General features: G+C 37.0%; 1 protein-coding gene across 4 annotated transcripts in view; it reads right to left on the bottom strand.

Moving 5' to 3' along the window:
* Window positions 1-16744, bottom strand: part of FAM114A2 (family with sequence similarity 114 member A2) — a 45681-nt gene that overhangs the window by 25055 nt on the left and 3882 nt on the right. For all 4 annotated transcript variants that reach the window (XM_030826090.1, XM_003276557.4, XM_030826098.1 and 1 more), the window contains 7 exons: window positions 16458-16681; window positions 15992-16091; window positions 15499-15591; window positions 11211-11302; window positions 9871-10005; window positions 8900-9058; window positions 8118-8241 (listed from right to left, as the gene is read on the bottom strand). In XM_030826090.1, coding sequence (XP_030681950.1) covers window positions 8118-8241; window positions 8900-9058; window positions 9871-10005; window positions 11211-11302; window positions 15499-15591; window positions 15992-16091; window positions 16458-16667 — 913 coding nt within the window. In that variant the 5' untranslated portion in view covers window positions 16668-16681. The remainder of the gene's footprint in view (window positions 1-8117; window positions 8242-8899; window positions 9059-9870; window positions 10006-11210; window positions 11303-15498; window positions 15592-15991; window positions 16092-16457; window positions 16682-16744) is intronic.

The following is a 16744-nucleotide window of genomic DNA, read 5'->3' as shown; positions in this document are numbered from 1 at the left end:
TACTACCACAGCTGATACTTTATTGAAAGTGCCACCTCCTGGCAGGAGGCCAACCAGCATAAAAATAGTGCATTAAGCAACCAAAGCCAAGGATGCTCAGAGTCCACTTCACCCCACTGCCACCTCCAGCAAAACAGGTGCTGGTATCCACAGCTGAGAGACCCACACAGACAGTTCACAGGACTCTGTGGAGAAAACCCCCAGTACCAAACTGGAGCCTGGGAGACTTGCTGGGTGGCTAGATCCAAAAGAGACAACAATCACTACAGCTTGGCTCTCAGGAAGTCACATCCCTAGGAAAAGGGGGAAGAGTGCTATGTCAAGGAAATACCCCGTGGGACAAAAGAATCTGAACAACACCCTTGAGCCCTAGACCTTTCCTCTGACAGAACCTACCCAAATGAGAAGGAGCCAGAAAACCAACTCTGGTAATATGACAAAACAAGGTTCTTTAACACCCCCAAAAATCACACTAGCTCACCAGCAATGAATACAAACCAAGAAGAAATCCCTGATTCAACTGAAAAGGAATTCAGAAGGTTAGTTATTAAGCTAATCAAGGAGGCACCAGAGAAAAGCAAAGCCCAATTTAAGGAAATAAAAAAAATGATATAAGAAGTGATGGGAAAAATATTCAATGAAATAGATAGCATAAATAAAAAAACAATCAAAACTTCAGGAAACAATGGACGCACTTACAGAAATGCAAAATGCTGTAGAAAGTCTCAGCAATAGAATTGAACAAGCAGAAGAAAGAACTTCAGAGCTCATAGACAAGGTCTTCAAATTAACCCATTCCAACAAAGACAAAAGAAAAAGAAAATATGAACAAAGCATCCAAGAAGTCTGGGATTATGTTAAACGACCAAACCTAAGAATAATTAGCATTCCTGAAGAAGATCAATGTAAAAGTTTGGAAAACACATTTGGGGGAATAATCGAGGAAAACTTCCCCAGCCTTGTTAGAGACTTAGGCATCCAAATACAAGAAGCTCAAAGAACATCTGGAAAATTCATTGCAAAAAGACCATCCCCTAGGCACACTGTAATCCGGTTATCTAAAGTTAAGACAAGGGAAAGAATCTCGAGCTGTGAGACAGAAACACCAGGTAACCTATAAAGGAAAAACCTATCAGATTAACAGCAGATTTCTCAGCAGAAACCCTACAAGCTAGAAGGGATTGGGGCCCTATCTTCTGCCTCCTCAAACAAAACAATTATCAGCCAAGAATTTTGTATCCAGTGAAACTAAGCTTCATAAATGAAGGAAAGATACAGTCTTTTTCAAACAAACAAATGCTGAGAGAATTCGCCACTACCAAGCCAGCAGTACAAGAACTGCACTGCAAGAACTGCTAAAAGGAGCTCTAAATCTTGAAACAAATCCTGGAAACACATCAAAACAGAACTTACTTAAAGCATAAATCTCATGACCTGTAAAACAAAAATACAGTTAAAAAAAAAAAAAAAGGTGTACAGGCAACACAGCACAATGAATGGAATGGTGCCTCACATCTCAAAACTATATTCTTCTCAGCACCACATTGCACTTATTCCAAAATTGACCACATAGTTGGAAGCACTCCTCAGCAAATGTAAAAGAACAGAAATCACAACAAACTGTCTCTCAGACCACAGTGTAATCAAATTAGAACTCAGGATTAAGAAACTCACTAAAAACCGCACAACTACATGGAAACTGAACAACCTCCTCCTGAATGACTACTGGGTACATAATAAAATGAAGGCAGAAATAAAGATGTTCTTTGAAACCAATTAGAACAAAGACACAATGTACCAGAATCTCTGGGACACATTTAAAGCCATGTGTAGAACGGGGAAATTTATAGCACTAAATGCCCACAAGAGAAAGCAGGAAAGATCTAAAATCGACACCCTAACATCACAATTAAAAGAACTAGAGAAGCAAGAGCAAACAAATTCAAAAGCTAGCAGAAGGCAAGAAATAACTAAGATCAGAGCAGAACTGAAGGAGATACAGACACAAAAAACCCTTCAAAAAATCAATGAAGCCAGGAGCTGATTTTTTGCAAAGATCAACAAAATTGATAGACTGCTAGCAAGACTAATAAAGAAGAGAGAAGAATTAAATAGATGCAATAAAAAAAGATAAAGAGGATATCACCACTGATCCCACAGAAATACAAACTACGATCAGAGAATACTATAAACACCTCTACACAAACTAGAAAATCAAGAAGAAATGGATACATTCCTGGACACATACGCCCTCCCAAGACTAAACCAGGAAGAAGCTGAATCCCTGAATAGACCAGTAACAGCCTCTGAAATTGAGGCAATAATTAATAGCTTACCAACCAAAAAAAGTCCAGGACCAGATGGATTCACAGCCGAATTCTACCAGAGGTACAAAGAGGAGCTGGTACCATTCCTTCTAAAACTATTCCAATCAATAAAAAAAGAGGGAATCCTCCCTAACTCATTTTATGAGGCCAGCATCATCCGGATACCAAAGTCTGGCAGAGACACAACAAAAAAAGAGAACTTTAGACCAATATCCCTGATGAACATTGATGCAAAAATCCTCAATAAAATACTGGCAAACCGAATCCAGCAGCACATCAAAAAGCTTATCCACCAAGATCAAGTTGGCTTCATCCCTGGGATGCAAAGCTGGTTCAACATATGCAAATCAATAAATGTAATCCATCACATAAACATAACCAATGACAAAAACCACATAATTATCTCAACAGATGCAGAAAAGCCCTTTGACAAAATTCAACAGCCCTTCATGCTAAAAACTCTCAATAAACTAGGTATTGATGGAACGTATCTCAAAATAATAAGAGCTATTTATGACAAACCCACAGCCAGTATCATACTGAATGGGCAAAAACTGGAAGCATTCCCTTTGAAAACTGGCACAAGACAGGGATGCCCTCTCTCATCACTCCTATTCAACACAGTGTTGGAAGTTCTGGCCAGGGCACTCAGGCAAGAGAAAGAAATAAACAGTATTCGATTAGGAAAAGAGGAAGTCAGATTGTCCCTGTTTGCAGATGACATGATTGTATATTTAGAAAACCCCATTGTCTCAGCCCAAAATCTCCTTAAGCTGATAAGCAACTTTAGCAAAGTCTCAGGACACAAAATTAATGTGCAAAAATCACAAGCTTTCTTATATACACCAATAACAGACAAACAGAGAGCCAAATCATGAGTGAACTCCCATTCACAATTGCTTCAAAGAGAATAAAATAGCTAAGAATCCAACTTACAAGGGATGAGAAGGACCTCTTCAAGGAGAACCACAAACCACTGCTCAACAAAATAAAAAGAGGACACAAACAAATGGAAGAACATTCCATGCTCATAGAGAGGAAGAATCAATATCGTGAAGATGGCCATACTGCCCAAGGTAATTTATAGATTCAATGCCATCCCCATCAAGCTACCAATGACTTTCTTCACAGAATTGGAAAAAACTACTTTAAAGTTCATATGGAACCAAAAAAGAGCCCGCATTGCCAAGTCAATCATAAGCAAAAAGAACAAAGCTGGAGGCATCACGCTACCTGACTTCAAACTATACTACAAGGCTACAGTAACCAAAACAGCATGGTACTGGTACCAAAAGGGAAATATAGACCAATGGAACAGAACAGAGGCCCCAGAAATAAGATCACACATCTATAACCATCTGATCTTTGACAAACCTGACAAAAATAAGAAATGGGAAAAGGATTCCCTATTTAATAAATGGTGCTGGGAAAACTGGCTAGCCATATGGAGAAAGCTGAAACTGGATCCCTTCCTTACACCTTATACAAAAATTAATTCAAGATGGATTAGACTTAAACACCAGACCTAAACCCATAAAAACCCCAGAAGAAAACCTAGGTGATACCATTCAGGACATAGGCATGGGTAAGGACTTCATGACTAAAATACCAAAAGCAATGGCAACAAAAGCCAAAACAGACAAATGGGATCTAATTAAACTAAAGAGCTTCTGCACAGCAAAAGAAACTACCATGAGTGAACAGGCAACCTACAGAAAGGGAGAAAATGTTTGCAATCTACCCATCTGACAAAGTGCTAATATCCAGAATTTACAAAGAACTTAAACAAATTTACAAGAAAAAATCAAAAAACCCATCAAAAAGTGAGCAAAGGATATGAACAGACACTTCTCAAAAGAAGACATTTATGCAGCCAATAGACACATGAAAAAATGCTCATCATCACTGGTTATCAGAGAAATGCAAATCAAAACCACAATGAGATACCATCTCACACCAGTTAGAACGGCAATCATTAAAAAGTCAGGAAACAACAGGTGCTGGAGAGGATGTGGAGAAATAGGAATGCTTTTACATTGTTGGTGGGAGTGTAAACTAGTTCAATCATTGTGGAAGACAGTGTGGTGATTCCTCAAGGATCTAGAACTAGAAATACCATTTGACCCAGTGATCCCATTACTGGATATATACCCAAAGGATTATAAATCGTGCTACTATAAAGACACAAGCACACATATGTTTATTGCAGCACTATTCACAATAGCAAAGACTTGGAACCAACCCAAATGTCCATCAATGATAGACTGGATTAAGAAAATGTGGCACATATACACCATGCAATACTATGCAGCCATAAAAAAGGATGAGTTCACGTCCTTTGTAGCGACATGGATGAAGCTGGAAACCATCATTCTGAGCAAACTATCGCTAGGACAGAAAACCAAACACCACTTGTTCTCACCCATAGGTGGGAACTGAACAATGGTAACATTTGGACACAGGGCGGGGAACATCACACACTGGGGCCTGTCGTGGGGTGGGGGGATGGGGCAGGGATAGCATTGAGAGAAGTGCCTAACGTAAATGACGAGTTGATGGGTGCTGCAAACCAACACGGCACATGTATATATATGTAACAGGCCTGCACATTGTGCACAAGTACCCTAAAACTTAAAGTATACTAATAAAATAATAAAAAAAGAAAAAATAAAAGAAAAAGATACTTGCACACCCATGTTTATAGCAGCACAATTCAAAATTGCAAAAATGTGGAACCAACTCAAATGCCCATAGATCAACAAGTAGATAAAGAAACTGTGGTGTGTGTGTGTATATATATATATATATATATATATATATGATGGAATACTACTCAGCCATAAAAAGGAATGAATTAATCATTCGCAGCGACCTGGATGAGACTGGATGCTATTACTCTAAGTGAAATAACTCAGGAATGGAAAACCAAACATCGTATGTTCTCATTCATAAGTAGGAGCTAAGCTATGAGGATGCAAACGCTTAAGAATGACACAATGGGCTTTGGGGACTCAGGGGGAAAGCATGGGAAAGGTGTGTGGTGTATACTGCTCAGGTGCACAAATTGGGTGCAGTGTATACTGCTCAGGTGATGGGTGCACCAAATTCTCACAAATCACCAGTAAAGAACTTACTCGTAATCAACCACCACCTGTTCCCTGATAACCTATGGAAATAAAAAAATTGAAAAAAATAAACAAAAGACAAAGAGCACTGGTAAAGATAACTATGTAATTATAAATGATATACATGTGTATTTCTTCTCCTTAACTGATTTAAAAAGAAAAAGAAAAAAAAGTCCCTGTTTGTAGAGAATCCACACAGTTAACTTTATGTTTCCTGTCACAAGAAAGACTCTAAGACCCTCACTCAGAGCTCTTTGCTTTTAATAGACATCTCAAATAAAATTAGTTACCTGGTTTCTCACCCACAGATTAAAAATGGAAAACCAAATGAGATTCAGGGGATATCAGAAGCCAGCTGACAGTGAAGTAAAAGATGAACAGATAAATGAACAGAAAGAAATAAAGATGTACAATTCTAAAAAGCAATCAGAGACATTTTTAAAAAGCATTGCAGTTTAGGTCATTTAATCTGGTAATTCTCAAACTTGTTGGTCTCAGGACCTTGCTGTTCTTGTAAAACTTTCTGAGAACATTAAAGAGCTTTTTTAGTGTAAGTTTTATACATATACATATAAAAAGTTATAAATATATAAAGCTAAAACAAAGTGTTTATTAATTCATTCAAGACAGTAAACCCACACTACTTATTAACATAAACATACTTTTTATTTTAAAAAACTGTATTTTTCAAAAAAGAAAAAGTTTAGTGAGAACAGTTCCATCAGGGTTGAATCTCTTTAATATCTAGTTTAACAGATGATAAATTCTCTTATCTACTTTTATATTGTCTGTTATGTTGCTTTGTTTAAGTATATGAACCAACTTTACAAAGATACATAGTTGGAAAGGAAAGAAGTATTTTAATAGCCTTTTCAGATAATTATTAACATTCTTTAATACCACATTAAAACTCAACAAGTGGTCGTTTCTTAAAAATTAGTTGCAATGAACTATATTGCAATATACCTGAAACCGTATCATAAAATTTTGTACACTAAATTAAAATCCATTAGGTCTTTTACCCATGGTGATTTGACATTTAGAAAATATTGGTTCTCTGAGTTATGCAGATTTTCCAAATGCTGACACATTTCCTTGTTAAAATATCAAAAAGTGATATTTTAACAAATATGATCACCACCAATTTCATCAGAAGAGTCTATAAGCACTGGGACGCTGTCAAGCTCACCACAGCAGCAAATATGTTTTACAAAGTTTCAACCTTCACTTAGATTTTTATCATGACTCACAAATAAATTAGTTGCTTTCCTTGAAGAAAAGGTTCACTTCATTCATTTTCAGGAAAATGTGTACCAATTATCCTATTCTGAATAGTCTCTGTGACTGTTAGCCTTTCAAGTAAAAATGGTATTCCACGAAAAAAGCATGTAGTTCAGCTCACAACTCAAACAATGTAAGTGCTTCTCCTGAGACAACCATCATACTTCAGTAGGCATCACACAGAATATTTGTAAGACGCAAACTTAAAGGTAAAGATTTAATAAAATTAATTTTTAGTGCTTCATCAAGGACAAGATTAAATAAAACTGGCACTTTTTTTTTTTAACTGCCAATGCATGGCAATGAAAATGCAATGAATGACACTAGTACAGTTTGCTAACATCTTGATCCATGTTATGGCACCAGCAATTTTATGCATCATTGTTATTCACCATCAGCACAAATGCCAAAGCAGAAAAAAAAACATTATAATTTTTTAAAAATTCCTAAGTAGACAACATCTTAGTATTATGATGCAGAGTTTTGATTTATAGACTCCCTGAAAGGGTTTTGGGAATTCAAGGTCTACAGACCACACTTTGTTCATCATTGATTTAACCTACTACATGGGTGATTGGCCCTATGTCTTAATGAAACCTGAGAGAATTTTTCCATTCACTTTTAATGTTTACAACTGATTATTTCATCAAGAAAAGGCAACACTGTATTCATTAGATTCCACTTTTTTTAAAAAAAAGGTCAGTTAGTGTATATCTTAGAAATATTTCCAGCTAAAATGTTAATAAAACAACCCTTAGAACTTAATATTCAGTTGACTGGCAATTATACTTTATGTCAGCCATCTCATTTCCTGACCCATCTCATTTCCTGATAATTTTGCAAATATATATAGTATCTACATTTACATTTTCTGAGAAATGCAGATATTAAAATATGGTATAAGAGTTTTCAAAATAAAAAAAGACAAACTATCACCCACATTTTAGATAACTGCCATCCTGCATGCTTCAATTCAAGACAGAATCAGGGGTTACAAGAGTCAGAGAGGCAAAGGTAAAGTACCTAGGAATATAAAAGCTCATATGAATGACCAGTCAAACTGAGGCAAGAATCTGACAAGAACAGCTTTCTAACTGCAAAAATAGGCAAAGATGTGAGGTGCAAGATTAGACCTTGAGAAGCCACAAAGAGTTTGGTTGGAAGGAGGTAGGGAGACATGGGCATAAGGCCAACTGTCCCCATCAATGCCTAGTCAGGTGCAAGGCTGCAGAGAATTTTACACAGAGAATTTGCATAAAAATTTTCACGGAAAAAGTAAAATCAAGCCAGTGTAAAAAGAGAGTAAATAATTTATTTCAAGGGCAATGCACTGCATACAAACACACTGCATCCTCTCCACTCAGATACTAAATTTTCATATTACCTTTTTTCTCTTCTTCCTCTTCTTCACAAAATTCTGCTAGAGAAAATGCTTCTTTGAGTTGCTCTAATTCAACTTTTAGAGTCTCTAATTCTTCTCCACTCAGAGAATTAAGGATAGATTTCACCTGAATGGATACAAGAATAAAATGTTGTAGGAGTATGAAAGAAAAGAAAAACATTCACAAATAGGGAAGAGACTATAAAAAGATCATATTGAAGTCAAAATTATGAGCTCATCAGCCAGCACAAGTTATTCCTTAAGAACATTAACACAAGAGGCTGGTTATGACAGAAAGGTAGGGAGACTCTGTACTTCTAAAAGTAATACCAGCCAGAAATTCCTGGAAATTATCAGTGTTTGACAACAGCTTAGAAATCACAGAAAAATGAGATAATCTTAAATCAATTAAAAGCTAACAGGTAACTGTACACAAATTGGCAGCTCAAGTCAACAGGTTTCTTGGCAGCCTAGGCTAAAGAAACTAAAAAAAAAAAAAAAAAGACCAAAACGAACGAAAAATAACACATGTCCTATTAAGACCTCTTTGTTAATCTGTCTTTTTTGTTTAAATTTAAAGAAATAATACTTGACTAATTCTACTTTTAGCAATTAGTTCAATCAAACATTAGTTTTTTAATTTATTTTGTGGTAGTATTTCCAAGGCATCTCAAGCCTCTAACAAAAAATACATTTCATCTTCCAAATGTACAAAGAGAAAAGAAACTATGCAGCATTCTTTTACTTGAAGACTTTTTCCAGTTGAGATTTTGGCTTGGAATTACCTTTATTTCACTTTCTCGGGAAAGCATCTCCAGAGCTTCTAGATGTGAAAGGCCTTGAAATTCATCAAAGAGTAGCCCATAATGAGTTTTCTTGTCTGTTTCCATGGTAACCTCATTGGAGGTCCGTATCTCTTCTTTCTCCTTCGCCTCTCGTAAAACCTAAAAAGAGATGGAGGCATTATACTGTAGCAAACAATGAGAGCTCAAGGGTGAGTTCTGAGAATTGAAAGAAGCAAAGCTTAGACAGGTTACAGTACAGAGGATTGCCCTTTCATTCTTGGCACTGCAGTTCAAATCTGGTAGGCTCACGAGCTGCAGAAAGAAAAACGATCACACATAATTTGAGACAGAGTTTCACTCTGTCACCCAGGCTGGAGTGCAGTGGCACGATCTCTGCTCACCGCAACCTATGCCTCTCGGGTTTAAGCCATTCTCGTGTTTCAGCCTCCCAAGTAGCTGGGATTATAGGCATATACCACCACATCCAGCTAATTTTTGTATTTTTAGAAGAGACAGGGTTTCATCATGTTGGTCAGGTTGATCTTGAACTCCTGACCTCAACTGATCCACCTGCCTCGGCCTCCCAAAGTGCTGGGATTATAGCCGTGAGCCACCGCGCCTGGCCACATAATTTGATCCTAGACAGTGCACATCACACCCAAGGAACCAGGTGTTTCTCTGAAAGTGATTTCAACATTAAAACAAACAAACAAACAAACAAAAAACGCTGACAGGGCTTAGCATTTTGCACTGCACTGATGGGAGGCTCCTGCAGAAAGGAAAGAGGAGGAAAAAAGAGCTGGGTATTTTTGTAAGCAGTAGAGCTCTCACCAATCCCTGATCCCCCCAAAAAAAGCCTGAATAAACATTATTGAAAATTCTTGAAAACACTAACAAGGTTCCAAGTAAACAAAGGCAAAAATACAGATCAAAACAGAAACAGGAAGTAAACAGGTAAGGATAATCAGTACCTGAGATAGTGTAGCATTTCGGTTCATCAGACCCTTGGTTCTTTTAAATCCAGGATCCCCTTCTGCTATCACATCCATTGTCTTTTTTCCAATGAATTCTAAGGCATCCAAACCCCCACTTATAACACTCTTTCCCTAGAAAATACATGCAACCTCATTACAACAATATTGAGAAAACATATTTTTATGCATTTTTATTATGTATTTATTATATAAAAATAGTGGCTAACAATACCAAGCATTGGCAAGAATGTAAGGCAAATGAAACAATCACACACTGTTTGTGGGAATGTAAATAGGTATAACTACGTTAGAAAACTGTTTGTCAATATCTATTACAGCTGCATGACCCAGCAATTCCACTCATGGTTACATCCTAACAGAAATAAGTACAGAGGTTCATCAGAAGACATGTACAAAAATGTTCATAACAGCTCTGTTTGTAATAGCTACAAACTGAAAACTACCCCAATGCTCACCAACTGTGGAATGAATAAACAAAATGTGACAAAGCTTCACAATGAAATACAACAAAGAAAATCAAATCTACCACACAAACTGCAGCATAGATAAATTATACAAATATAATGTTTATGAAAGAAGTTAGATACTATATATGATTCCACTTATGTAAAGCTGAAATGCAGGCAAAATTAACCTATGATGGTGGAAGTCAGGATTATGGTTATCTTGGTGCAGGAGAGGGGGAGAGGGGAAGACACAGAAAACTGGGAGAGGACACAAGATGGTGGGGAGATCTGACGTACAGTAATACTGTTTCTTACTCTGGGTGTTTCACACTGAAAATTCAAACAACACTTATTGTTTCATTCTTCTGTATGTATATTTCAATAAAGTTAAAATTTAAAAAAACTAGCTATCTATCCTCATGTAGCAAAGATATTTAGCTTCCTAGATAATCTTCTTACAAACGTTTTTAATCATATATAGTTTCGCAAATATCTGTCATAAAGATCACATTTCCCCTTTGCCTAAAAGATGCAACTATGAGAAAAATATTTTTGTAAAGTAGACATTTTTTAGGGCCACCAAATTAAGAATTCCTAATCCATAAAATAATACGTATATTGTCTCTCTGTAACTCCTACTCCCTTATTTATTGCTACTCCTTTATTTCCTACTTTCTTCCTTATTGCTTTAATGAAAGTTTTCAAGTAGCATTCACTCCACCCATAAGACCAAAGTGACTGATCTTCAGTGGCTTGGACTCCTTTAAAAGTAATCAGTCCACATGGCTGTTCAAAGAAAAGAGAGAGAAAGATATGTAAACCCATTGTAATAACAGAAAGGAACAGGCCACCTTGCACTTTTTTACTTACTGTGCTCTGAACAGCAGTAGAGATGGTCGAGAATACACCAAATGCCCCAGCCACTGGGGAGGAGTTTTCATTCTCTTTGGCATTTGTCTCTCCTACAAGAGGGAGGGGATGTGTAAACACGAAGGGAAGGTCCCTTAACTCTTATGCTTTATTACCATCTATGTGAATTTTTTAAAACTAGACCCTGCTTACTACACACTAGGCCTTAGCCCTCTTTATCATTTTAAACCATTTGCTTATTTTAAAATGAAAGCTAAGATAGGCAGTTCTCATTTTCTTTTCATTTCAAAAATAAAATCCAGTTTTGTAAACAAACTGCTGATATATACAACAGACTATATGTTGTATGATTCCAATTATATAATCTTCTGGACAAGGCCAAACTATAAGGTCAGAAAACAGATCAGTAATTGCTAAGAACTGAGAGGAGAACAGAGTGACTACAAAAGGACATGAGAGAACCTTTTTGGGGTAATAAAAATATTCTTATGTCTCAATTATCAATACAGATATAGGAAACATTCTATATATCTGTATTGATCATTCTATATAGAGTGGTTTCTACATCTGTATAATCACAGTGTACTTTGATTACACAGTATAAACAGAAGTATATATACTGGTCAAAACATGTAAAACTGTACACCTAAAAAGAATAAATTTTACTGTGTGTAAATTATAATTTGATAAACCTGATTTTTAAAAATCCAGTCTATTTTAAATTTTATCCTAGAAAATTATGATTAGTAGAAATCAAACAGACATACATTACAAAGATGGGTATGTTTCAAAAAAAAAAAATCTATTAACTTAAAAATTTCACATAGGAGAACAACCATTATACCAAATAATTTCAGTATTATCAAATACTCTATTATAGAGAGGACTTCCACTTCTAGCCATGACGGATTAACTGGTATTAGATATGCCCTCCTGCCACAACAACTGAAAAACTGGACAATATATAAGAAGCAACTGTCTTCAGACATAGGACAATAGGCAGTACAAGACTTTGGTTCACACAAGAAGAAAAACAAAGTAAACCTTACAATTGGCTTGGCTTTCTGTATAGAGGAGCTTTCCAGGCCATGACAGAGGGAGGAGAAACCCAAGCAGGGCATGGCAATCAGTTTGAGTGGAAGAAACGGAGACTGGAATCTGGGAATGCTGAAGCAATTGGAATTTGCAGGTCAGAAAACCACAGAGGAGGAAGCTACACAGCTAAAGAGTTCTAAGAATCTGCATAGGCATGCCCAAAGACACCTTTAGGTGTTTTTGCTTAAATACTGCACTGCTGAGGCACTGGGAGACTCCACAAGTCTGTACAAAGAACTACCATGGAGCTCTAAGCTAAGCAATCCCCAGAGCTCATGCTAGGCTGAGAGACATTTGACCTCCAACCAAACACCTGGAAATTAAGGTGGAGACTTCAGAAGAGTCAAGCCTTAGCAGTAGAGATAAACAGTACTTAGTTAGAGTAAAGGCCACTCTAGACTCACCCTAAAACAAGCTTTACAAAAAGCCTTGGCCAGACACGGCGGCTTACGCCTGTAATCTCAGCACTTTGGGAGGCCGAGGCAGGAGGATCACTCGAGGTCAGGAGTTTGAGACCAGCCTGGCCAACACGGCAAAAACCTCACCTCTACTGAAAATATAAAAATTAGCCAGGCATGGTGGCACATGCTTGCAATCCCAGCCACTTGGGAGGCTAAGGCAGGAGAAGAGCTTGAATCCAGGAGGCAGAGGTTGCAGTGAGCTGAGATCGCACCACTGCACTTCAGCCTGGGCGACAGAGTGAGACTCCGTCTCAAAAAAAAAAAAAAAAAGCCGTAAAAGCATCAATTTAAGTTGCAAATACCTTAACTGCCCACCGACAAAAAGAAAGCAGAAGATAGCACCCTTTAAAGGAAGACAACAAAATCCCTAATAGATGATCAATGATTTCCATCAGTGGCCTACGCTTATCTCAAAATTCTGAAAAGATACATGGTGACTACAAGACACATCCTTGGCAGAGGAATTAACCTCCTTCCTCAGGAACTTTAGAAGATAGAAGGGGTTTAGTATCAAAAGGCAGTCCATTGTATTTTTGGAAAGTTCTCCCTGTTAAACTCTTTATTAAGCTAAAACTTAACTCTATATAACTTCCACTGAGTGGTATCAGTTACTAGTTCTCTCCCCATAAACCATGAATAATAAACCTATCCTCTTCTCCATGCTAGTCTTCAGAAAAAGACCAGAATATTCTCCCAATCTCCCTTCTCCAGATTACCAAATTCAATATCTCTTATAAGACTTTCTCTTATAAGACTTTAACTCTACACATTTCACTATTGTGAAAGAAAATAAAATCTCAGGACCCCAAATTTACTATGCCAAAGGGAACAGTTAAGCTGAAAGCTAAGTTACACAAAAACTGCCTTTCCTTTTGTTCCTAAGCAGAAAGGCCAGACAGAAGGCCAGACGTTTCCACAGGTAGCTACTCTACGTTTACTTTATCTCATGTAAACTGCCAATTTACTGAGCATAAGACAAATACATAATTGACTCTACCTGTGCTCTTTCCTTTTACACATAAAATGTGGATTCAGTGAACACTGATCAAAGATTCAAAAGAAGGCAACCACTTGCCCCTCTTATCTACCCTCCCCTTTCTTTTCTTCCTCTTTTCCCTACAGCCCACTCTTCCTCCTTTAAATATTGAAGTCACCAGACCCTCTTCAAAAAAAGTATGGAAGGTAGATTGTTTCTGTGGTTTGCATTCCTTTTTCCCAGGGGCATCCTCAAACTTAACAAAACAAACCTCTAACTTGATTGAGACCTGTCTCAGATACTTTTTGATTTACACTATCTAGCTCACTCTTTTCTGGATTCACCCAGTTTTTCAAAGCCCTTCTTAAAACATGGCCCTCTGTGGTAGATATCTTTCAGTGTCATGAAGATGCTGCTGTTAACATACACAAAGCCACTTCTAACCCCCTTTTTCCTTGGCTGCTAAACCCATATCCTGATCTTGAGGTTTCTGATAATGCCCAAAACACTCTCTCAGCATCTCTTGCTGCTACATTAAGAACATGAGATCCTGTTCTAGGCAATGGCATTGGAGAAGAAACATGCTTGGGACTGCTGGAAAACATTTCCCCTCTTTAAAGAAAGAGGGATGCATGAGGAGAAATGACACTTCCCATCTACTTCATTTCTGACTTTGAGCATGGTTATTTTAGAACACTATACTTGGAGTTGCAGTATTATCAGGCAACCATAAAGAAACTATAAAGAAATCAACAAAGAATACTGTAGAGAAGCCAGCCCAGAACCTTGACATCACTGAGCCACTAAACTAACTCTGGAACAGCCTACTTCTAGAGTCCTTAAGAAAAATACATTGACTTTCATTCACACATGCTGTTACTTGCAGCTAAAATAGTTTAACTGATGCAGGCATCACTAAGAACAGTGCCTCCAATTCACATACATAGTCCTTTGCAGCCATGTTTATACATGTGACTTGTCTCCTGGCCATAAGTGATCCATGGACATATGACCCAAGTTTAGACTGATCTAATTTTTTTACCTAGGAATTCAGAAGTGGAAATAACTGATGCCAGGATTCAATATAAAGCTGGAGCTGAGGAAAATAAGCAGCGAAAGTCAGTCTGCTTCAAGAAAAAAACTGAGACAGATCAGCAAAAAGAAACAAGAGTGAGAGACAATAAAGCCCATGAGAGATGAAGAATGCAAGCCAGGCCTTGAAAAGATTCCTATTTTCTGGTCCCAGGCCCTCTCGATTTCTGGTTATAATTCTAGCCTTCATAGTTTGAGAGTAGGTTTCTGTCTGATCAAGGCCAGCCTCTAGAATTAAACGTAGTCTTCATGAAAATCTGAATGCAAAAAGAATACACCCCCAAAACAATACATTATTTTTCTCGTGTCACAACAGACTCAGATTCAGCTAACTCTTATTAGTCTCTTATTCAATTATGCCAAGCAAAATGCTAAGCAATTTTTATATTGTATATTCATGGCCTTATTTGTTTAAATGTTTATAACAGTCACTTGAGATATAAAATATCATTCTATTTCAGATGTGGAAAGTGAAGTAAAGGGACAAATAAGCAGTTAAAGGACACAGATGTCTAACTGGGAGCTAAAGATTCTAAATCCTCTTTCTCACTACAGCCCCATGATGCCCTGAGTATCAGATGTCCAATAAATAGCTACTGAAAAATTAGTTCAACTGTTCCATTTCAATTCATAATTCTAGGTCTTTATGTTTCCATATACTGACCTGCTACATACTTGACTTCAGTTGAAATTTCACTGGGACTAGGGATTCCAAGGGAAGTCTCTGCCTTCTCGATGACATTTGAAATACCTTGTCCTAGTGGGAAAAATAACTTTTTTTTTTTTTTTTTGCTATTTGTCACCAAAACTGAAGAAACAAACCAAAAATCAAACTTGAAGATTTTTAAAATCATTTAGGACCACAAGACATGTTATTTTGACAATATATAACTAATCTTGGCACTATTTCCTTAAAAAAATTGATTCATCATCACCAAAGAATAAGTTCACAGTAATAATTCCTAGGCTTCAATACTCTAATGAGGAAATGCTACAAACTCTAGTGGCAGTATATATCAGCCCATCATTACTAATGCATCCTCAAATTATAAAGCCTTTGAGCAAACATGGAAGGAAGAAGAATTTTAACCAAGTCATATGCAATGCAGATCTGTATAAAATACACACAAAAATAACTAAATGACTGATGATCTTACCTACTGTGGCTACTGTAGCCGAGGCTGAGGAGAGTATGGACTTGCCCCAGCTCCCCCAATAACCCCATCTGGTCTGGGGTACATCTTTGGAAACATTATCCTAATTTCCCAGTAGGCAGAAAAACAAAAGGCAAAGAAAAATGAAAAAATTAAAGGAAAATCAGAATGTACAGACAAGGTATCTAATTATTAGCCAAAAGCATGGGTGAACAAATACATATTATTTAGCTAAAGAAATGTATTGCTTGACTGGCAGATATATGCTATCAGCATGTAAGTACCATGTAGCAAAAGCAATTATTCATAAAGGCATTTACAGAACTGAAAAGACTATATTTTAGGCTTGTAAAGAGAAAGAAATAAGAGCAATTCTAAATTGGTATTTATGCCAAATTTCTTTTAGCCCCAACATTTTTTAATCCTAATATTTTAATAGATACCCTACTTTGTCTGTGGTCTGTGATACCTGAATAGGGAGAACTTTTGAAGTCTCAAGGTCACTGGAAGGTTTGGTCTCTGGTCTTTTCCGAGTGGAAACTACAGGTTCTGATTTACTCTCTGGTTTGGCACCTTGGTCAACAGACTCAGAATTCTTGGCTGGCTCACAGTTTCCATCTTCAAGGATGGGGGCTGCTTCAGTTAGCAGTGGAGTCTCAATATCATCTTTATCTGACATGATTAGAACATCAGCTGGTAAAATGAAAGCCAAAAAAAAAACATTTACATAGGCTTCTTTGGTATAAAGTATTTGTT

The sequence above is a fragment of the Nomascus leucogenys genome, chromosome 2 (assembly GCF_006542625.1).
Source record: "Nomascus leucogenys isolate Asia chromosome 2, Asia_NLE_v1, whole genome shotgun sequence".
In the NCBI taxonomy this organism is placed as follows: domain Eukaryota; kingdom Metazoa; phylum Chordata; class Mammalia; order Primates; family Hylobatidae; genus Nomascus; species Nomascus leucogenys.
The sequence above is the reverse complement of the archived record's forward strand: the minus strand, read 5'-3'. Positions and strand labels throughout refer to the sequence as shown.